Source organism: Piliocolobus tephrosceles, chromosome 10 (assembly GCF_002776525.5).
Source record: "Piliocolobus tephrosceles isolate RC106 chromosome 10, ASM277652v3, whole genome shotgun sequence".
Taxonomy (NCBI): Eukaryota; Metazoa; Chordata; class Mammalia; order Primates; family Cercopithecidae; genus Piliocolobus; species Piliocolobus tephrosceles.
In genome coordinates this window covers 107,556,574-107,579,986 of record NC_045443.1, presented here as the reverse complement: position 1 = coordinate 107,579,986, position 23,413 = coordinate 107,556,574, and the positions used below count along the sequence as shown (strand labels likewise).

General features: G+C 44.9%; 2 protein-coding genes across 20 annotated transcripts in view; one reads left to right on the top strand and one right to left on the bottom strand.

Annotated features, from left to right (window-relative positions):
* The window catches only part of ANKRD13A (ankyrin repeat domain 13A), a 43,458-nt gene extending 35,363 nt beyond the window's left edge, over window positions 1-8,095 (bottom strand). For 2 of the 4 annotated variants that reach the window (XM_023201943.1, XM_023201999.1), the window contains exon 1: window positions 7,712-8,044. In XM_023201943.1, the coding sequence (XP_023057711.1) occupies window positions 7,712-7,807 (96 nt within the window). In that variant the 5' untranslated portion in view covers window positions 7,808-8,044. Of the gene's footprint in view, window positions 1-7,711 lie in introns of all 4 variants that reach the window. The other 2 variants (XM_023201840.1, XM_023201875.2) reach the window with 2 other exon arrangements.
* Window positions 8,096-11,085: 2,990 nt separating this feature from the next.
* Window positions 11,086-23,413, top strand: part of GIT2 (GIT ArfGAP 2) — a 65,096-nt gene continuing 52,768 nt past the window's right edge. For 13 of the 16 annotated variants that reach the window (XM_023201352.2, XM_023201095.2, XM_023201502.2 and 10 more), the window contains exons 1-4: window positions 11,086-11,298; window positions 15,756-15,889; window positions 17,706-17,818; window positions 18,441-18,546. In XM_023201352.2, coding sequence (XP_023057120.1) covers window positions 11,247-11,298; window positions 15,756-15,889; window positions 17,706-17,818; window positions 18,441-18,546 — 405 coding nt within the window. In that variant the 5' untranslated portion in view covers window positions 11,086-11,246. Of the gene's footprint in view, window positions 11,373-15,755; window positions 15,890-17,705; window positions 17,819-18,440; window positions 18,547-23,413 lie in introns of all 16 variants that reach the window. The other 3 variants (XM_023201605.3, XM_023201453.3, XM_023201409.3) reach the window with 2 other exon arrangements.

Sequence of the window (23,413 nt, the reverse complement as noted above, 5' to 3'; positions counted from 1 at the left end):
ATCTCAGCTGGCTTTTTGCAGACATTGACAAGCTGATCTTAGAATTCATATGGAAATGTAAGAAACCTAGAATGGCCACCTTGAAGAGAGAGGTCTGAGGACTCACATTTCACGTTTGCCAATTTCAAAACGTACTACACAAAGCTACAGCAATCAAGACAATGTGGTACTGGCATAAGGACAGACATACAGGTCAATGGAATACAATTTAGAGTCCAGAAATAAACCCACACATTTATGGTCATTTATTTTCAACGAGGGTGCCAAAATAATTCATTGGGAAAGAACTGTCCTTTCAACAAGTGCTGCTTGAACAACTGAATATCTACATGCAAAAGAACAAAATTTTGGCTGGGCTCAATGGCTCACAGCCGTAATCCCAGCACTTTGGGAGGCCGAGGCGGGAGGATCACCTGAACTAGGGTTTGAGATCAGCCTGATCAACATGGAGAAACTCCGTCTTTACTAAAAATACAAAATTAGCTGGGCGTGGTGGTGCATGCCTGTAATCCCAGCTACTCAGGAGGCTGAGGCAGGAGAATTGCTTGAATCTGGGAGGCGGAGGTTGTGGTGAGCCGAGATCACACCATTGCACTCCAGCCTGGGCAACAAGAGTGAAATTCCATCTCAAAAAAAAAAAAAAATACAGACAACCCATTGTATGGGAGAAGATATTTGCAAATCACATACTGATAAAGGCCTACTATCCAGAATATACAAAGAACCTTAACAACTCAACAAGTCAAATAACTCAATTTTTAAATGGGCAAAGGATTTGAGTAGACATTTCTCCAAGGAAGATACACAAATTGCCAATAAGCACATGAAAAGATGCTCAACGTCAGTAATCATAAGATAAATGCAAATCAAAACCACAATGAGATGCCACTTCACACCCACTAGGATGGGTACAAACAAAACAACAGATAATACCAAGTATTGCCAAGGATGTGAAGAAACTGGAACCCTCATACACTGCTGGTGGAAATGTAAAGCAGTGCAGCCACTTTGATAAATTGTTGGCAGTTCCTCAAAAAGTTAAATGTAGAGTAACTACATGACCCAGGAATTCCTCTCCAAGGTATATACCCAAGATAAATGAAAACATATACCCACACAAAAACTTATACATGGGGCTGGGCACGGTGGCTCACACCTGTAATCCCAGCACTTTGGGAGGCTAAGGTGGGCGGATCACTTGAGGTCAGGAGATCAAGACCAGCCTGGCCAACATGGTAAAACCCCATCTCTACTAAAAATACAAAAATGAGCCAGGCATGGTGGTGCGCATCTGTAACTCCAGCTGCTAGGGAGGCTGAGACAAGAGAATCACTTAAACCTAGGGGGCAGAGGTTATAGTGAGCTGAGATCGTGCCACTGCACTCCAGCCTGGGCAACCAAGCAAGACTGTCTCAAAAAAAAGAAACCCACAAAAACATATACACAAATAGACCCAGCAGCATTATTCATAATAGCCAAAAAGTGGGGACAACCCAAATGTCAATCAACTGACAAATGGAGAAACATTTTTGTCTAACAAAACATAGTACATCCATACAATGGGATATAATCAGTGATAAAAAGGAATTAAGTACCTGAAACATGCCACAACGTAGATGAACCTCCAAAACATTATGCTAAGTGAAAGCAGAAACAAAAGGCCACATAAGATTCTATTTATATAAAATGTCCAGAATAGGCAAATCTAGAGACAAGAAGTAGGTTAGCAGATTGCCTGGCACTGGAGGGGTTGGGGAGAAATGAGGAGTGACTGTTACAGGTATGGGGTTTCTTTTTCGGGTGAGGAAAATGTACAGGCTGGGTGCAGTGGCTAACACCTGTAATCTCAGCACTTTGGCAGGCTAAGGCGGGAGGACTGCTTAAGCCCAGGAGTTTGAGGCCAGTCTGGGCAACACAGGGTCACATTTTCTCTACAAAAAAATCTTTAAAAATTAGCCAAGTGTGGTAGTGCTTGCTTGTCGTCCTAGCTATTTGGGAGGCTGAGGTGGATCGCGTAAGCCCAGAAGGTCAAGGGTGCAGTGAGCTGTGATCGTGCCAACCTAGGAAAGAGACTGAGACCCTGTCTCAAAAACACCACCAAAAAAAAAAAAGAAAAACAAAAATTCTGAAATTTGACAGTAGTGATAGTTGTACAACTCAGCAAATATACTAAAAACCATTGAATAACCTTTAAATGTAGATTATATAAGTGAACTATAATATCTCAATAAAAATGTTTTGAAAATCAATGTGTAGTTTATATATAATACATAAAACGAAATCTCTCATGTACTGTTTGACAAGTTGCTTAATTTCTCCTGAGCTTCAGTGTGCTCGCTTGTAAAACTGAACAATAAAAAAACACCTACCTTACAGTTCTTACAAGGGGAAAGGCCTTAACTTAGCACAGTGCTTGACATCACAGTAAGCGCTGAGAAGAGTTATCTGTTATTATCATACGCCCACACTGTGTAGTTTCATATAGCTGTCACTTTCTTCCTAAAAGGGATTTGCTCAAATTGCATTACAGTTAATAGTGGGGCTTAGAATCTTCAACTAATAATATGAGTTCAGAGAACAAGGACTTTCAGAATTTAGCTGGAATTCACTTTTTTTTTTTTTTTTTTTTTGAGACAGTTTCCCTCTTGTTGCCCAGGCTGCAGTGCAATGGCCTAATCTCAGCTCACTGCAACCTCTGCCTCCCAGGTTCAAGCAATTCTCCTGCCTCAGCCTCCCTAGTAGTTGGGATTATAGACATGCACCACGCCCAGCTAATTTTGTATTTTTAGTAGAGATGGGGTTTCTCCATGTTGAGGCTGGTCTCGAACTCCCAACCTCAGGTGATCCACTCACCTCGGCTTCCCAAAGTGCTGGGATCACAGGCATGAGCCACTGCGCCCAGCTGGAATTCAGTTTTGAAACTGATCATTTAGGTTTTTAAGTTTCTTTAGCCATGAGCTATACCCAAATAAAAATACCCATCTCCCTTTAACTAGGAGTTTCCTTCCTATTTGCTCATTTCAGCCCATCCACTTTTCTTGATCAAAAGCCTTAAAAAAAATTTTTTTTTTTTTTTTTTTTTTTGAGACAGAGTCTTACACTGTCGCCGGGGCTGGAGTGCAATGGCGCGATTTTGGCTCACTGCAATCTTTGCCTCCTGGGTTCAAGCGATTCTCCTGCCTCAGTCTCCCAAGTAGCTGGGATTACAGGCACCCGCCACCATGCCCGGCTATTTTTTTGTATTTTTAGCAAAGATGGGGTTTCACTACGTTGGCCAGGCTAGTCTTGAACTCTTGACCTCGTGATCCACCTGCCCTGGCCTCCCAAAATGCTGGGAGTACAGGCGTGAGCCACCATGCCTAGCCAAAAAAAAATATTTTTTTTTTTAAGGAGACGGAGTCTTACTATGTTGGCCAGGCTGGTCTTGAACTCCTGTCCTCAAGCACTGCCTCATCTCAGCCTCCTCAATCAAGCCTTCTTTACTATCTTGCCATCCTCCTGCTGAGCTCTGAGGCCAGGCTGCAGAACCAGACAACCGGGCGCCCCTTCCAGCTTCCCCACTAGCCTCAGGTGAATTATCAGATCCCCTGTGCCTTGGTACCTGGCATGCAGGAAGTGCTTCATAAACTCACTGTTACCTTTAGGGGGCCTCCAGCAAGAGGCTGCTGGCTAGTCCTCCTCTCTCTCAACACAGTCAACCGCCCTCACTCCTCTTCACTCTCAGACCATCTTGGTCCTCTGTGTAGCCCCCACCCTGAGTCAGTGGGAACAGGAATCTTGAGGCCAGTTTCCTAAGTTGAGCCTGAGCCCCTGATGACCAAGGGGGCACATGCGGAGAGCAGGCTCTAGGCTCTTCATCTTGGATGCCTAGCCCATGGCTCAGCGACGTGAATCTGTGCCCAGGGGCCTCACCTGGCCTGCTCCGTAGTGGGAACCCCAGGAACGTCCTCCTCTTACCTAGGTGCTGTGCTTTTCACCTGCTGGCTTCCTAACAGGGAGCCTGGCTCTAGAGTCAGGCCTCATCTGCCACCCTCCACCTCACACAACCCAGGTTTTCCAAGCCTGTCTAAGGTACACTAACTCACCTTTGTATCTGTCCCCTTAAGTGTTCATGTCTCAGCATCAGTAAGAGGGCCAAAGAAGTTTAACATTTGCTAAGTGGCAAATGACATAAGCAGAACACAGCTAGTTTCAACTTCAGCAACCAAGTTCAAGGCCCCACTGAATATTAATGAGCTGATGGGTTAAGAGGCACTTTATTAAATGCCTCTGCTGATCAAACGAAGGCCTGAAATAATCTCGTAGTTGGCAAAGTTACACAACTGCCCGCTATTAGTGAGACAGTGGGATTGGCTCACACACATTCAGAAACATGTGCTTATCCTCTTCATCTGGATAAACTTGATTCTTTCTTGTGTTGCTGTTCCTGGAACAGGAACAAAAAACCTGGAAAAAAATCCTTACAGCTATCAGTGTACATGCTCCAAGTCTCAATTGGGTGATAGAGGGAATGAGAGAACTGACAGCAGAAACTCACCAGCAAACAAAACATTAAGGGAAACAGCCACTTTATTGCTGCGGTGATAAGAATTTTTTGTTTTTTGAGTCGGAGTCTTGCTCTGTCTCCCAGCCTGGAGTGCAGTGGCACGATCTTGGCTCACTGCAACCTCAGCCTCCTGGGTTCAAGTGATTCTCCTGCCTCAGCCTCCTGAGTAGCTGGGATTACAGGTGCATGCCACCACACCGGGCTATTTTTGTTGTTTTGTTTTTTTTTTTGAGACAGAGTCTCACTCTGTCGCCCAGGCTGGAGTGCAGTGGCCGGATCTCAGCTCACTGCAAGCTCCGCCTTCTGGGTTTATGCAATTCTCCTGCATCAGCCTCCCGAATAGCTGGGACTACAAGCGCCCCCCACCTCGCCCTGCTAGTTTTTTGTATCTTTTAGTAGAGACGGGGTTTCACTGTGTTAGCCAGGATGGTCTTGGTCTCCTGACCTCGTGATCCGCCCGTCTCGGCCTCCGAAAGTGCTGGGATTACAGGCTTGAGCCACCGCGCCCGGCCTATTTTTGTATTTTTAGTAGAGATGGCGTTTCTCTATGTTGGTCAGGCTGTTCTCGAACTCCTGACCTCAGGTGATCCATCCACCTCAGCCTCCCAAAGTGCTGGGATTCCAGGTGTGAGTCACCGCACCTGGCCTTAAGAATTTTTTGTTTTTAATTATGCAATCAATACATCTTCCTTGTAGAAAAACTGTAATATAGAGAAAAGAAGCTCAATCCCCAGGTTTACAAATGATGATTACAATAGCAGCAGCTACTGGTAAATATTGTTTCCAATTACCATATGCCTGCACTTTCAGGTCCATTATCTTCCTTATTTATTCTCCATAATCTTGAAATGAAGTCATTTTTACTGAAAGAAGTATAGTAGGGGTTAAGAATACAGGATTTGGGCAGGGCACAGTGGCTCACACCTGTAATCCCAGCACTTTGGGAGGTTGAGGTGGGCGGATCACTTGAGTCCAGGAGTTCAAGACCAGCCTGGGCACCAAAAGAAGCAGATGCCTAAAAACCCAAACTTGTCATTTTTAAAGTGTCTTAGCTGAGTCTTAGAGTTTTTACCTCTGTACCATGTCTAGTAATAGAAAAGGAATTAAATTATCAGTATACTAAAATGCCTAATGGTGAATCATTTAGTCTGAAGGCATGTGTCATATTTCCTTAACTCTTAAATAGTTGCCCTGTCACCTAATTAAGAATGATGACTCTCACAAAAGTTTATCGTATCTGGAATTCTTTTTAAATGAAAAATGTCTGGGCACAGTGGCTCATGCCTGTAATCCCAGCACTTTGGGAGGTAGAGGCGGGCGGACTGCTTGAGGCCAGGGGTTGAAACCAGCATGGCCAACATGATGAAATACCATCTCCACTAAAAATACAAAAATTAGCCTGTAATCCCAGCTACTAAGGAGGCTGAGGCAGGATAATCGCTGGAACCTGGGAGGCGAAGGCTGCAGTGAGCTGAGATTACGCCACTGCACTCCAGTCTGTATGACAGAGCGAGACTCCATCTCAAAAAGAAAGGAATAAAAAAGAAAGAAAAGAACAGAGGGTAATTTTGGACTCTTGGCGGGGGCTCAACCACCTTAAATATGGCAGGTTGCAAGCACACAGCTTGCAGTACCCATTCACCAAATGGAGTAATGCTAAACTGTCTCAATTTTTGTCAACCATAAGACAACCAATGCTCCTCTTCCTCTACAATTTCTTGAAAATTATAGCACCAATTTCGAGTCATTCAAAAACCAGGTCTGTAAGACACTGGATAAAATGTATGAAGCCAACAAGAACAACCATACTAGATTTCAGAGATAATCACAAATCCTCATCCTAACTGCTAAGTTTGTTAGCTTGAAACTTGAGGGCACCAATATCTCCCAGAATTGTTGGGATACTTTAAAAGCAGTTTCTCGGCCAGGCGTGGTGGCTCACGCCTGTAATCCCAGCACTTTGGGAGGCTGAGGCAGGCGGATCACCTGAGGTCAGGAGTTCGAGACCAGCCCGACCAACATAGAGAAACCCTGTCTCTACTAAAAATATAAAATTAGTTGGGTGTGGTGGCACGTGCCTGTAATCTCAGCTACTTGGGAGGCTGAAGCAGGAGAATCGCCTGAACCCAGGAGGCGGAGGTTGCAGTGAGCCGAGATCGGGCCATTGCACTCCAGCCTGGGCAACAAGACCGGGTGCGGGGGGGTGCGGGAGCAGAGTTTCTCAACCAAGAGGCTATTGGATTTGGGGGCTGGATAAGTCTTAGTTGCGGGGGGCTGTCTTGTCCATTGCAGGATGTTGAGCAGCATAACTGGCCTCTACCCACTACTAGTAGCACCCACTCCCCACTTGCAACAACCAAAAATGTCCCATACATTGCCAAATGTCCCCAGGGGTTCGGGGGTGCAAAATCACCTCCAACTGAGAGCACTACTGCTTTAAAGAGATGGCAATAGTGAAAACATTAAAGCATCAAAGCACTTTAGAACAAGAAGGGATTTTAAGGAGCCTGAGAACCAGTGATACTCAAACTTTGCTAGCCATCAGCCTCCCTGGGGAGTATGTTAAAACGCGGCACCTGGACTTCACCCCAGACCTATCAATAGAGTCAAGTGTTGGGTTTTGCCCCAGCACTAACATCCTCATTCTACAGCTAAGTTAACGTCAGCCAGAGAGGGAAAATGCCTTGCCCAAGGTCACAGGGCGCGTTAGAACCTGGACTCCAAAACCAACCAAGCCCTTCCTTACAACAAGGAGGGTGTGCTATTCTTACGTCTTTGAGGCAGCAGAACCTAAAAATGGTTAAGACGGTGCATTCCGGAGCCAGCCGGCCCGAGTTAAAATCCCGACTTGGCATTTATCAGCGGGGCGGCCTCACACAAGGCACGTAGCCTCTGAGGACTTCAGTTTCCTTCTCTGTCCAGTGGAAAAGTAACAGTACCTACCCTCCAGCGTTATTGGAAAGGTAAAGAGACAAGATATTAAAAAGCCCGTGGCACAGTAAGCACTCAATACGTGTCCTATTATTAGGACTGTCCCACACCTGCAAAGTGGAAGGGGTCTGGGGACCCCGGGGACAGAGGGCTGGAAATGGGCTCAGGGAGGCGAAACGACCCCCGATTCCCCGAAGACCCCATCGGGAGTCGGACCCCCGCCCCGCCCCTCACCTGGCCCTGCAACTCCTTCTCGAGCTGCCGGTAGTCGTTTTTCCACACTAGGAGGTGCAGGGGGTAGTGGTCGCTGGCGTCGCAGGCCGAGGACATGGCGAGGAGGCCGTAACCGGGTCCTCGCCGCCCGCCAGCCAGCCCCAAGTCTCGGCCCTGGCGGGGTCTCCCGCGCCCGCCCGCCTGCCCTGAGGCCGGCCGGCAAGCAAGCGAAGGGCGCTTGCTTGAGCCCGTCGGGTGCAGGCCGCGCGGGAGGTCAGGGGTCGCGGGCCGGCTCAGTGACCAGGTCGGCCGCGCCCACCCCGCGCCCCGCGGCGTTCCCGCCCGCGCTGACAGCTCGCGGACCGACTTCTGCGGACCTAACTGCCCCAAACAGGGAAGTGCGGGGAACGAACCACCGCATGCCGCGGCAGGGGTAGGCGACCTCGGGCACCGGGTCCGACGTCCGCGCCATTGCACCCACCTCCAGCTCACACCGAGAAACCCAGTGCAGACCACAGACCAGAGCTGCGGCTCATTCTCTTGGCCAAAGATCTCCACACGGAAAGTTCCGTCTACCTGTCCCCAGCTTCTTTCCCCCTGCTCCAGCGGCCCCATGTGGTTCGGTCCACAACTGGGCCTCTTCCATTGGCTCTACAGTCAGGGGGTGACAACTGAGCCCCAGACCAAACCATTCCAGCTGCCGACACCCTTGCAGCCTTTTTGGAGCAGGGCCGATGCTTCCACGATGGGTCAAAAGCCATTTTGGAAGTGGGCAACACCGGATAATTTTTGGAGGAACTCTAAACCCTGGCGAAGTGGCTTCAAATACAGTATTTGCATGAAAGGGGATATTTCTACTTCATGATTTCTCAACCTCGGCACATATTGAACTGGGCAGTTTTTGTGTGGGGGTTGTCCGGTCCTTTGTAGGATGCTGAGCGGTTTCCCTGGTCTTTCTCCCCACTCAATGCCAGTAGCACTCCCCAAAACATGTCTCTCCGGATATTGTCAAATGTCGCCTTGGGGAGAAAAATCGTCCTCAGTTGAAAACCGCTTCTATTTGAACTCCGAACCAGGTTATGATTCAATGGCTACCTATGGTGGTGATTTAGTCCATGTATGAGTGTCATTTTTAAGCTAGCTTTTTGGATTTGAGGTTATGGCTGAAAGGATTGATAAATAATACACGTATTTGACCACAATCTGCGAATATGAAGTTTATTCTTTGTGTTTCAGGCACTATGCCTCCTTGACTCAATGAAGAACCAAAACAACTTACAGCTAGCTACTCATGGGCTTGAAGTTTCTGCTGCTGCTTCAGCTCAGCTGTCTACAACTAGACCACATACCAGGGTGAAGCTATTTAATGCATTGTGAAAACATTCCCTCTGCCCTCTGAGCATATGCACATCCAGCTCTTCAGATGCCTGCAACACAGCTGTTCAAGAATGCCAACCTAATCCATTCTCCACAGATGTGGAGCCCAGATTTGTGAGTTGTTAAATCAAAACAGGATGCAGGAGCACCAGGATGGCACCCGGATACTCTAAATGTGGAATGTGTGGGAATTCTGTGATTATTCCTACATCACACATTTATCACACTGTAGAGATGAACTCAAGACCGGTGCTTTGAGGGCTCTTCCAGCACTTCTCATTCTTTCAGATGCCTTTTGCAACTTAATGTTCTTCTTCTTCATCTTCCCATGTTTTTTGAAAATCTCCCTATCTCATTAATCAGAAAACCCCACAATGACAGGAACCACATCATTTTGCTTACCAGAGTATCTAAAACCAAAATAGTACCTGACTCACAACAGGCATTCAACATTTGCTGAATGGAGATCATAGTTGTGTTTATATGTAAGACAGACAGTAAGTAATCATTGGTATTAGGGCCACATCTCCTTTCTACTTCACACTGATTCACCTCATTTCATTGTGTTTATCTCACACCATTCTGTAAATTATCCCAGGTTAGCTATTCTTATTCTCAAATTCCACGCATATGAAGAAAAACAGTAATTAGAAAATAATAGCAATATCCGTAATTATGGGAGCTACTATTTACTGAGGGATTACTATCCAGCAGGTATATCACATTTTTCCCATAATTTATTCCATCTGTCCTTAGCCAAAATGAATGTTTAACTTTGCTGGTCACATACAAGTTTTGTCGCATGTTCTTCTTCCTCTTTTTCTTTCTTTCCCTCTCTCTCTTCTCCTTCATTTTCATCTGGCAACCCTTTAAAAATGTAAAAATCATTCTTAAGTAGCAAGCCATACAAAAACAAATCATGGACTAGAAGTAAACAATGCATTATCTTAATTTTGAAGATGAGATTAAAACTGAAGCCTAAATAAGGAATCATCTAATATATTCTTTTTTGTTATTTTTGTTGTTGTTGTTGAAGTGGTTTTTGAGACAGTCTCACTCTGTCGTCCAGGCTGGAGTGCAGTGACGCGATCTCTGCTCACTGCAACCTCCACCTCCCAGCCTCAAGCGATTCTCACGCCTCAGCCTCCTGAGTATCTGAGATTACAGGCATGCGCCACCACGCCTGGCCAATCTTTTTTTTTTTTTTTTTTTTTTTTGAGACAGAATGGAGTGCAATGGCATGATCTCGGCTCACTGCAACCTCCACCCCCTGGGTTCAAGCTCCTGCCTCTGCCTCCCAAGTAGCTGGGATTACAGGCGCCTGCCACTGTGCCTGGCTAATTTTTGTATTTTTAGTAGAGACGGGGTTTCACCATCTTGGCCAGGCTGGTCTTGAACTTCTGACCTCGTGATCCACCCGCCTCGGCCTCCGAAAGTGCTGGGATTACAGCCGTGAGTCACTGTGCCCGGCCAATTTTTGTATTTTTAGTAGAGATGGGGTTTCACTATGTTGCCCAGGCTGGTCTCCCAACTCCTGCCTCAAGTGATCCGCCTGCCTCAGCCTTCCAAAGTGTTGAGATTACAAGAGTGAGCCACCGCGCCCAGCCTGGAATCATATAATATACTCTTATTTTACTTTATCTACCTCAGTAAAATGCAAGCTTCATAAGGACTAGAAATTCAGTCTTTGCTCACTGCTGTTTCTCCAGTGGCTGGGACATTGTATAAAACATGGTAAGTACTTGATAAATATTTGTTGAATAAAGGAATGAATCAATGAACTTGACCATTGATTGCCTCAGGAAGGTTGTGGCTGCAGGGTTCTCATCACAAGATATTGCTGCTTCCCCTGGTATTAATCAGTTGGGACAAGGGGAATTTCTGCCAGAGAGGGAGACCCAAATTCAATATTTAAAGGTAGGACAGATGATGGACCAGCAGTCTCCTGCCCTCACTCAAGATGGCGACAAGGCAGCGTGCCCTTTCCGGTCACATGACCTGACACTCGCAGAAGGGCGCCTCCCCGCGCTTGCGTGCTATGCCAAGGCTGCAAGGCGCTGAGGGGAGAGGCGCCGCCGTCAGCGCCGCCGCCGCTGGGACCCGTTAGAGCGGAAGCGCCGCCGCCGCCGCCTTTGCTGTCCCCGGGCCTCTAGTTCCCGGCAGGTGGGAGGCGGGAGCCATGTCGAAACGGCTCCGGAGCAGCGAGGTGTGCGCTGACTGCAGCGGGCCGGGTGAGTCGCACCGGCCGGGCCCGCTCCCCTCTGCTTTCCTGGCCCGGACCCCTACCCCGGGGCCGCCCACTCAGGTCAGGAGGCATCCCGCGGTCAAGCGTCCGCAGCCCGCTACTAGGGTCTCAACGAAGAGGTCCCGGGGCGGCCTTGGGGCGGGACCCGTCCCGGGCCTGTCAGAGACTGGCGGGCAGGGGGCCGCCGCCCTCCCCGTACCTCGCGGCCCTCCCTTTCCTCTAGTTCCCTCCCGTTCTCTCCGTCCCAGGCCAGCTGGGGAGGTGACGGGGGCCAGGGCTGCTCCCCCAACAGGAAGGGGCTTGGGCAATCCACAGGAAAGCCAATTACAGAAGTAAAATGCGAGCGTCCTCCCGGCTGCAGCCTCCAGAGGCTGCAGGTGTCACCTCCCGCTAGACCCGTTCTCCTCCTGGGCGCCCTGCCTGGGGAAGATGACACTCCCTGAGTCTCGCCAGAGGGTCCCTGTAGATGACTTCCCCGTCCCTGACATCCGACAGCTACTCCGTCGGGGAGAATTGCCAGGAGATCGGGGTCTTCCAGACACAACCAGCACTTAGGAGGCAGTGCGTGTCTCAAGTTTGAGGATCTGAATGGCCTGGGTTCAAACTAGATTTTGCTTCTGGGTGACCTTGGGCTCGTGACTTTACTTGGTCACTTGGCTTGATTTCCTCATTTTTTTCGATGAGGATAATCGGGAGTATCACGCTCAGCGGTGAGGAAGATTCAATGAATACTCGTAGGATCATATCATCTAAGGCTTTTCTTTTTTGCGTTATGCTGTCTACAATAGAACCCTTGCAGTCCCTTAAAGCTAGAATTGACTATCTAAATCATACGTTGATTACTACTGAAACAAACGCAAAATCACCAGCAATATGGGGCATTGAAACGCTAAAGCCGTTCCTTCATAATGATGCATAACTGTTCATACAGGATATTCACATTTAGAGATCAAGCGTGTCTCAGCAATTGCAACTGAATTGTCAGGTCTCTGGATAGATTATTACATGCTGTTTTAGGTGCTTGGATGTATTGGCTTTGAGTTAATTCGAAGGTAACATGGCTTTCTTGGCACAATAGTGTCCGATAAACAATCTTAATCAAATCATTGAACACTACTGGCTTTGCAACTGTTCTGATCTTCAGCTTGTCATTTGGAAGTGAAGACTGATTGTAAATAGAACTGTGATAACTCAAACCTCATGTGGTGGTTTTAATGGCTTGTACAGTGCAGGTGTTACCAGTTTCCTTTGACGATAGGAAGGGGGTATGGAGGAGTTTAAAAAGAAGCGTTTTCTAAACCGAGTTAGTGTGAATTATACAAACTCAAGCTCCATCGTTTTCTCTAAAAATGTTATTTGTTCCACTTCCTTATTTTCTTGCCTATTTTCAGTTGAACTTTCTGTGATGTGTTTGATTCACATGTGTCCAGCTTCTAACTTCCTCTTGGAATGCTTATTGTTTTGCTTCTTGATGGGGTACGGGGCAAAGCAAAATTGTTCCTCCATTGCCATCCTAAATATACTTTTGCAGCATTTTGTGCATTTCAGAACATTCTCTCTTCCATTGTATCGCTTTAGTTGTTGTCTCATATGCCTAATCTGCAGAGACTTGAGTCACTTCCTTCCTGTTTTGAATATAAGTAGGCTACCTTGAAATATTCTGTGAAATTGAGCAGCCTGGAATTTGTGCTGCCTTTTCTGCAAAACCCCACTGAGAGAATTACCTGTAGGGTTAGGGACCCCTTTGAGATTCTGATGAATGCTAAGGCCTTCTCCCATAAAATGCACGTGAACGAATTTACCTAAGATTTGTCTAGGGGAGTCACGGACATTTTTGAAGTTCATTTGTGGTGTCCCTGGAGCCCAGGCATAAATCCTCCAGATGAACTTAAAGGGTTTTACCCAATCTCATTCATACAAACTTATTTTTATTTTACTATGTTACTATTCTAATATTCTTTCCATGGGATTCTGATCCAGGACGCTAAAGTGGTTAGTTGAATACTTGTCTTAATTAATATGTGTTAAATACTTGCTAAAAAAAAGAATAGTGCAAATCCTCTGAATGATAAGTGAAAACCAAAGGTATGCTTCAAAACAGTCTTTTTTTTTTTTTTTTTTTTTTTTTTTTGGCCATTAGTGACAGTACTATACTGCAGGAAGCAGTGTTGTTATGCATCTTTGTAGAGTTCCTTCATCTGGACATTTCCAATCTCTGCTTTTTAGGATGATATAGTAATAGTGACAGTTATACTAAATTCAATTATTTTTATTCTGTTTTATTTTATGCAAACATTTAACCATGATCACTTCTTCTTAAATATTCTACTTTTGTGTGTGTGTGTTTGTTTTTTTAATAAATCTGGTTCGTTTCAAATGCATCACACTCTGAGTTCAATTACTTGAAAACTCCATGGAGATTTTCAGTACAGTAGTATAGTGGTCACATGAAATGTTCAATGTTTTAAATATTTCCCATCAAAAACTTTTTCCAGTGATCGTGAATTTCACATCTAGAAAATATGTGAATTACTGAGAAAATAATTTAGAAAAGATATAACAGCTAAGGTTACTACTTTACTATGTGTGAGGTACCTCACTTATTCTCTATATCTTCACTATCCTGAGATACGTTGTTATTCTCAATTGAGCCATGGTGAAAACACTCAAAGAAGTAGCTTGTCTGAGATCATTGTGCAAGAAGTGGCAGAGTTGGGGTTCAAACCCTGAACTGCTTGTCTCTAGAGCCAACCCTCTTAACCACTATAGTCACTTGGTCCCAGGATTTGTCTTTGATTGAAAGCCTATAACTTTTCATTATATGGTTTGAATGGGTTTGAATAAACTTAAAAAATGGTAAAGATGGTGTACATGCATTTTAGAGATTTTTGTGGACATTGAAGAATTTTTAAATGTAACCCTTTGACCAGGCAGCTTAAGTGGCACCTATTGTCACCCCATTGTGAGTCTGATGAAATGTAGGTCTTTCTTTGAGGTTTCGAAGTATTCAGTTTACTTACCCAGATCCATCCTGCTTGCCAAGTATGAAATTATCCCATGTTTCCAAGGACATCTAATGAAGCTCTATGATTTTAAAGGGAAAAAAGTATTATACACACACTAAAAATATTACTCATTTTTATTTTACATCTTTGCCTCTATGAAGCTGCTGTTATTGCAACTTCTTTTTTTTCAGATCAATTGCAGGATTGGACTTGGTAGTTTATGTAAAACAAGTAATTGGCTGGGCACGATGGCTCACACCTGTAATCCCAGCACTTTGGGAGGCCAAGGCGAGTGGATCACCTGAGGTCAGGAGTTTGAGACCAGCCTGGCCAACATGGTGAAACCTCGTCTGTACTAAAAATAACAAAAATTAGCTGAGCTGGTGGCACATGCGTGTAATTCCAGCTACTCGGGAGGCTGAGGCAGGAGAATCGTTTGAACCCTGGAGGCAGAAGTTGCAGTGAGCCGAGATTGCGCCACTGCACTCCATTCTAGGGAACAGAGTGAGACTGTCTCAAAAAAAAAAAAAAAAAAAAAAAAAAAAAAAAAAATTTGATGGATATCATAGAACGTTTCCTAATGGAAGAGGCCAGGTTTCCCTGTTCTCAGAACCATAGCAGCTGAGTGATTTTATGATTCTGTAACTCGCAGCTTTCTGCTAAGCATGTTGGCATCTTGATTCATAGCAGTGAATTAGGACAGCAGTCTTTACACTATTTACTGCAGAAAATGCTAACTGCATAATTCACTGTGAAAATTATGTTATCTTGGCTGGGTGCAGTGGCTCACGCCTGTAATCTCAGCACTTTGGGAGGCCGAGGTGGGCAGATCACCTGAGGTCAGGAGTTTGAGACCAACCTGACCAACATGATGAATCCCCGTCTCTGCTAAAAATACAAAAATTAGCCGGGCATGGTGGTGCATGCCTGTAATCCCAGCTACTTGGGAGGCTGAGGCAGGAGAATCGCTTGAACCTGGGAGAGAATGGTTGCAGTGAGCCAAGATTGAGGCACTGTACTCCAGCCTGGGTGACAGAGTAAGACTCCATCTTAAAAAAAAAAAAAAAAAAAATTGTATTATCTTGGTTTTTATGGAGATGGATCCAAAATCATTTGTCAGTACCCTCTCAATTTGCTTTCTTACCTTGAATGAAAGAGCATGCATCTGAAATGGTAGATCCACATTAGGGCTACAAACTGTGGCCCTGAACCAGAAAGAAGATAGCTGTTTACCCAAGGCTCCCACTGATGTTTTTAGTCTCAGTTAGCCAAGTTAGGTCATATCATCCGACAAGATAACCAGCTCGATGCATTGATGAGCATACTGAAACAAAAATGTCTCATTTTTCTGACAAAGCAAACCTCAGTCGTCTTTTGCCATCTGGCGTTATAGCAACCTGCTGGTATCCCTGCCACTGAGATTTCACTCTCTTTCCAGATCCTTCCTGGGCATCAGTAAATAGGGGAACGTTTATATGTGATGAGTGCTGCAGTGTCCATCGGAGTCTAGGGCGCCATATCTCCCAAGTGAGGCATCTGAAACACACACCATGGCCTCCAACATTGCTTCAGGTAAAGGATAAGAAGAATTCTCCTGATGGTAATTTACATTTTAGGGCTCATCGTGTTAACAACTAAAATTTCTCCTGGCATACTTCTTCCATAAGACAAAACTGTTTCATAATTGAATAGAGATGGCATGCCCATCAATGCTACTTACAAATATTATCTGTATTGAATTCATCATTTAAGACTTTTCTTCCTATTTGACATATTGTCCACACAGCTCAATTATAGGTACATAGATGGATAGTCATTAAAATACCTTGGTAATGTTGCACTGTTGACTTTCTAGACTGTCACTAGAAAAAAAATTTTTTTTTTTTTTTTTTTTGAGACGGAGTCTCTGTCATCCAGGCTGGAGTGCAGTGGCGTGATCTCAGCTCACTGCAACCTCTGCCTCCAGGGTTCAAGCGATTCTCCTGCCTCAGCCTCCCGAGTAGCTGGGATTACAGGCGCCCGCCATCATGCCTGGCTAATTTTTGTATTTTTAGTAGAGAAGGGATTTCACCATGTTGGCCAGGCTGGTCTTGAACTCCTGAACTCAAGTGATCTGCACCTCAACCTCTCAAAGTGCGGGGATTACAGGCATGAGCCACCGCGCCCAGCCAGTAGTCCATCTCTTCTATGCATGATAATGAATGTTTCTGAAAGCTACTGCCTGAGAAACTTTTCTTTGATGTACTTATTCCTGAGTACCTGCTAATATTTTTAGAACATGTTTTTCTGCTTTGATAGTGGCATGGGCTGGGATTCCTCAGAAACTTCTGAAACATTTTAAGTTTTCTTAAAGCTCTGTTACTAGTCAGAGAGACCAAATTAAATTAATATGTTTTGATTGCATGTAGAATACCCTGTTAAATGGGCTCTTTGTTTTATTTGGGGTCCAATGTCATGTCACCTTTACTTCTATTTTGGGGTACACATTCTTCAAGTTCTCTTGGAACTCAAGGTTAAGTGTGTGTTTTGCCTTCATTTGTCTTGGTTAGACATTTCTCTGAATCTCTGACAGCTGCACATATCCCTTAAACTTGCCTATGTGAACCAAGGAGCCAAAACAAGTGGGTTTGGATCTCTGATGTGAAAATAGCTACACTGCTGTAAAAAACAGATGGGGCTGTTTTAGGAGTCATGCCTTGAAATGAAATTTGGAGATATGATTTATTACTGACTTTTGCTTAGAAGTTTCTAACAGCTCACGCTCATGTGAAAGGGGCTGTTTACTGCTCTCAGGTCTGTCTGTGTTTACAAAGCCAGATTGTATTATAGAATCTCAGTAAAGTCCAGAGATGAGTAATTTAGAATGCCAGAGTTGACCCTAAAGCAACAATTCCCCAAATGTGGAACCACCAGTGGTATTCAAGACAGATGTAGGTAATACATGGTTTTTTTTAATGGTTGCATTATTTTACTGTGTATAGGAAAGCTATAACTAGCACATCAAACTGTAGTTTTTAAAAGTAAGTGGCTTTAAAGACAAATATTATGTGAATAATATAGACAGTACATGGGTCATTAAGAATCTTGAAAATAGTGTTTAATTAGGTTTGGGAAACCCTGCTCTGAGGTGTCAGAGTGCTTGTCTTTCATACTGTGTAAGAATAGTTCGGTCACACTTCTTTAGGTATTTAAGTATCCTACTAGTCAAAGCTGAATCCTGCATACAGATTGATCATCTTTCTCATTCTCAAATCAGAAAACAGTGATATGAATGATATTCCTAACATGAGTGTTTATAATAGGACTTTGTTTACCCTGTTCAGTCACTGATCCCCATTGAATATTTGTGAAAAGAAATTAAAGTCTTATGTTGTCTGCTTGGTTTTAGATGGTTGAGACCTTGTATAATAACGGTGCTAACTCTATATGGGAGCATTCTTTGCTGGACCCTGCGTCTATTATGAGTGGAAGACGTAAAGCTAATCCACAGGATAAAGTACAGTGAGTGGAATGTTTATAAATACTTTTATTTCTTCATAACAAATGGGGCCCACTGAAAGGAGTGCAGCTATTTTTGGTCAGGCTCCACAAGGGCAGCAGAGGAGGGGGTTACCCTAGTCATACATCAGGCTTTTTGCTATTAGAAATGCAGAATGGGGTGGGGCAGGACCATCTGTTTAGCATGGCCACCCGGCAGGAGTAAGTGGCTTCCTCAGTTGGAAACCATGGCTTGGAGTCTGTAAATGTAATCAGATTTAAACGTATACTCAAATAAGAGGCGATCAGACCAGAAATCTAGGTCTGGGCACCCGTCTGCCTGTTGCCTCACCTGTAAGATGGGACTAACTGCTGCTTTCTCCCAAGGTTGCTAGGTCAGTTAAGACAATTACACAGAGAAGAGGGCTACTATAAAAAGCAGGTACTTCTGCCGTCCCAGCCATTATAATGACTAATGTATGTTTTCAAACTTCAGGTCTTAAACCTTGCTGAAACTTACTTGAGCATTGTTCATTTTATTCTCAAGTGGGGGATGTGGGTCACTTCCTCTTCTTTTTACAGTACAAAGAATGGGGATTGTTGTATCTGAACGAGTGAACTGTTTTCTTTTTTGTTTTTGAACCAGTCCCAATAAAGCAGAATTCATCAGAGCCAAGTATCAGATGTTAGCATTCGTCCATCGCTTGCCCTGCCGGGATGACGATAGTGTGACTGCCAAAGATCTTAGCAAGGTGGGTCACACTTTTTAAAATTCCTAAAAGAGCTGGCTAAGACAGCATATTGTTTTATTTGAAAAAAAAAAAAAAAAAAAAAGTTTGGTTGTGGGTTTTTTTTTTGTTTGTTTTGTTTTTTTGGAGATGGAGTCTTGCTCTGTCACCCAGGCTGGAGTGCAGTGGTACAATCTCGGCTCCCCGCAACCTCTGTCTCCCAGATTCCAGCAACTCTCCTGCCTCAGCCTCCTGGGTAGCTGGGATTACAGGCGCATGCCACCATGCCTGGCTAAGTTTTGTATTTTTAGTAGAGACGGGGTTTCACCATGTTGGCCAGGCTGGTCTCGGAACTCCTGAGCTCAGGTGATCCGCCTGCCTTGGCCTCCCAAAGTGTTGGGATTGCAGGCGTGAGCCACCGCACCCGGCCAGGGTTTTTTGGTGTTTGGTTTTGTTTTTGTTTTTTTGAGACAGGGTCTTGCTCTGTCGCCCAGGCTGGAGTGCAGTGGTGCAATCACGGTTCACTGCAGCCTTGACCATCTAGGCTCTAGCAGTCCTCCCACATCAGCCTCCCGAGTAACTGGAACTATAGGCGCATTACCATGCCCAGCTAATATTTTTTATTTTTTGTAGAGACAGGTTCTTGCTGTGTTGCCCAGGCTAAAAAAAGTTTTTAAAGTAAGAAAAACAAAAACTATTTTCTGCACATTAAGTAATTAATAGCTTTTTTTCCCAATTGGGTTCATCTTTAATCTAAATTCAAATGGCAGCCATTCATGTAGTGGAGGTACAGGGCAAAGAGGAAAAGTCAGTCTCTGGAAGGCTATTTGTGTTTTTCCAATATGGCTTTTAAATTATATTTTGATAAGTTTTTGTTTAACTTTGAAATAGGAACCATCTCAGAGTTGTTTCTAGAAGGGACTAGAAAGTTTATAGGACAATTGTTTCTTTTTAATAAGGACTAGAAAAAGTACTAAAGGAAGGGGACTTCTTCAGGTTTCCAGGCTGAACAGTGAGTATGATCTTCGGAAAGCAATGTGTGACTCACAAAGCTATAGTTCACAGAATGGTTTATCATACTTGTAAAACACGCCTTCGCGTGTTTCTGAGAGATGCTGTAAGAAATGTGCATATTTATTTTCAAAGCACTGCCTTGGATAAATGCTTACTCACACAGAGCTTGAGGACTTACTATTCATAATTTTTTTATTACTTTTTTGGCCGGGTGCGATGGCTCACGCCTGTAATCCCAGCACTTTGGGAGACTAAGACCGGCAGATCACTTGAGCTCAGGAGTTCAAGACCAGCCTGGGCAACATGGCGAAACCCTGTCTCTACAAAAGATACAACAATTAGCCGGGTATGGTGGCACGTGCCTATAGTCCCAGCTACCCGGGAGCCTGAGGTGGGAGAATGACTTGAGCCCAGGAGGTGGAGGTTGCAGTGAGCTGAGATTACACCACGACACTCCAGCCTGGACGACAGAGCAAGACCCTGTTTCAAAAAAAGAAAACTTTTTCTGCATCTGTTGAGATGATCATGTGTTTTTTGCTTTTGCTTCTATTTATGTGGCAAATTACATTTATTGATTTGTGTATGTTGAACCAGCCTTGAATCTCGGCAAAAAAGCCTACTTGATCATGGTGGATTAATTTTTTTTTTTTTTTTTTTTTTTTTTGGAGACGGAGTGTCACCCTGTTGTCTGGGGTTGAAGTGCAATGGCGTGATCTCAGCTCACTGTAACCTCTGCCTCCCAGGTTCAAGTGGTTCTCCTGCCTCGGCCTCCCAAGTAGCTGGGATTACAGGTGTGTGCCACCAGGCCTGGCTAATCTTTTTTTTTTGTTTTTTTTTCTTTGAGACGGAGTCTTGCTCTGTTGCCCAGGCTGGAGTGCAGTGGCGCAGTCTTGGCTTACTGCAAGCTCCGCCTCCTGGGTTCACGCCATTCTCCTGCCTCAGCCTCCCAAGTAGCTGGAACTACAGGTGCCCGCCACCATGCCCAGCTAATTTGTTTGTATTTTTAGTAGAGACGGGGTTTCACCATGTTAGCCAGGATGGTCTTGATCTCCTGACCTCATGATCCACCCGCCTTGGCCTCCCAAAGTGCTGGGATTACAAGCGTGAGCCACCACACCTGGCCAATTTTTGTATTTTTAGTAGAGACGGGGTTTCGCCATGTTGGCCAGGCTGGTCTCAAACTCCTGACCTCGTGATCCGCCTGTCTCAGGTGCCCAAAGTGCTTGGACTACAGGCGTGAGCCACTGTGCCCAGCCATGGTGGATTAACTTTTGATGTGCTTCTGGATTCGGTTTGCTAATATTTTATTGAGAGTTTTTTTTTTTTAAATCTGTGTTCATCATGGATTTTGGCCTGAAGTTTTCCTTTTTTGTTGTGTCTCTGCCTGATTTTGGTATCAGGCTGATGTTGGCTTCACAGAATGAGTTAGGGAGGAGCCTCTCCTCTTTGATTGTTTGGAATAATTTCAGTAGGATGTTAGTTTTTCTTTGTATGTCTAGTAGAATTTGGCTGAGAATCTCTTGAACTGGGGAGACGAAGGTTGCAGTGAGCCGAGATCATGCCACGGCACTCTAGCCTGAATGACAGAGTCTCCACTCTGTTGCCCAGGCTGGAGTGTAGTGGCACAATCATGGCTGACTGCACCCTCAACCTCCCCAGGCTCAAATGATTCTCCCATCTCAGCCTCTCAAGTGACTGGGATCACAGGCATGTGCCACCAAGCCTGACTAATCTGTGTGTGTGTGTGTGTGAGTGTGTGTATTGTTTTTTGTTTTTTTGAGATGGAGTCTCGCTGTGTCACCCAGGCTGGAGTGCAGTGGCACGATCTCGGCTCACTGCAATTTCCACCTCCTGGGTTTAAACTATTCTCCTGCCTCAGCATCCTGAGTAGGTTGGATTACAGGTGCCTGCCACCACACCTGGCTAATTTTTTTTGTATTTTTAGTAGAGACAGGGTTTTGCCATGTTGGCCAGGCTGGTCTTGAACTCCTGACCTCAAGTGATCTGCCCGCCTCAGCCTCCCAAAGTGCTGGGATTACAGGCATGAGCCACCACGCCTGGCCAATTTTTGTCTTTTTTTGAGAGATGGGGTTTCACCATGTTGTCCAGACTGGTCTCAAATTCTTGGTCTTAAGCAGTCTGCCTGCCTTGGCCTCCCAAAGTGCTGGGATTACAGCTGTGAGCCACTGTATCCGGCCTTTTGTTTTTTTCTCTCCCCCTTTTTTAATCCCCAGCAGAATCTGGCTGAAGAATTCAGAATTTGAAATTTTGCATAGAAATGCATATACTTGCTACTTCCATTGGTTAATAATACTTGGTATGTGCTGGTTGTTTTTTTTTTTTTTTTTTTTTTTTTTCTGACCATAGTTTTAAAAAATTAGGCACAGTGGCACATGCCTGTAATACTAGCTGCTTGGGAGGCTGAGGTGGAAGGCTTGCTTGAGCCGAGGAGTTCAGTCCTGCCTGGGCAACATAATGAGACCCTGTGTTTAAAAAACAAACAAACAAAAATAACTATTTAAAAAATTAAACAAGACTTAGAAGAAATAGAGTAGATTTCTTAATTCCTGTGATAAGGGTTACTGCATCTTGGACAATTCTAGGTTAGATTTGAAAGGAAGGCAGCTCATCTTCTGAATGTATAAGAGCTTTTCTGCAGTAGTACAGAATTCGTTATATCATGGGCCTTTTCCTACCCTGAAATACTTTATTAAAGCGTATTATACAGGCCAAGAATAATGTGACAGAGAGGGTATTGTATAAGGCAGGATCCTGTAGCTTACACAGTATAGAATTTGAAGTCCTGGCCGGGCGCGGTGGCTCAAGCCTGTAATCCCAGCACTTTGGGAGGCCGAGATGGGCGGATCACGAGGTCAGGAGATCGAGACCATCCTGGCTAATACGGTGAAACCCGTCTCTACTAAAAATACAAAAACTAGCTGGGCGAGATGGCGGGCGCCTGTAGTCTCAGCTACTCGGGAGGCTGAGGCAGGAGAATGGCGTAAACCCGGGAGGCGGAGCTTGCAGTGAGCTGAGATCCGGCCACTGCACTCCAGTCCGGGCGACAGAGCAAGACTCCGCCTCAAAAAAAAAAGAATTTGAAGTCCTAAAGCCCTAATTACAGTAACAACTAATAGTGATAACTGTTATTATAGCATTTGTATTCTTTGAGCACTTTATTATATCACTAAATCCTTATAATAACCCTGTGAATAAGGCACAGTAGCTCATGCCTATAATCCCAACACTTTGGGAGGCCAAGGTGGGAGAATCGCTTCAGCTCGTAAGTTCCAGACCAGCCTGGGCGACATAGTGAGACCTCATCTGTATTGAAAAATTAAAAAATAGGAGGGCGTGGTGGCCAGTGCCTGTAGTCCCAGCTATTTGGAAGGCTGAGGTAGAAGGACTGCTTGAGCCCAGGATACTGAGGCTGCAGTGAGCCATGATCACTCCACTGCACTCCAGCCTGGATGACAGAGCAAGCAAGACCCTTTCTAAAAAGAAAAATGCCACCTTTTATAAAATTTTTATTTTTTATTTTTTATTTATTTTTTTATTATTATACTTTAAGTTCTAGGGTACATGTGCATAACGTGCAGGTTTGTTACATATGTATACTTGAAATTTTTTTTTTTGGACAGGGTCTCACTCTGTTGCCCAGACTGGAGTGCAGTGGCATGATCACAGCTCACTGCAGCCTCCACTGCCAAGGCTCAAGTGATCTTCCCATCTCAGCCTCCCTAGTAGCTGGGACTACAGGCACGCACGCCACCACACCCAACTAATTTTCGTATTTTTTTGTAGAGCCAGAGTCTTACTTTGTTTCCTAGGCTGGTCTCAAACCCCTGGGCTCAAGTGATCCTCCCACCTCAACCCC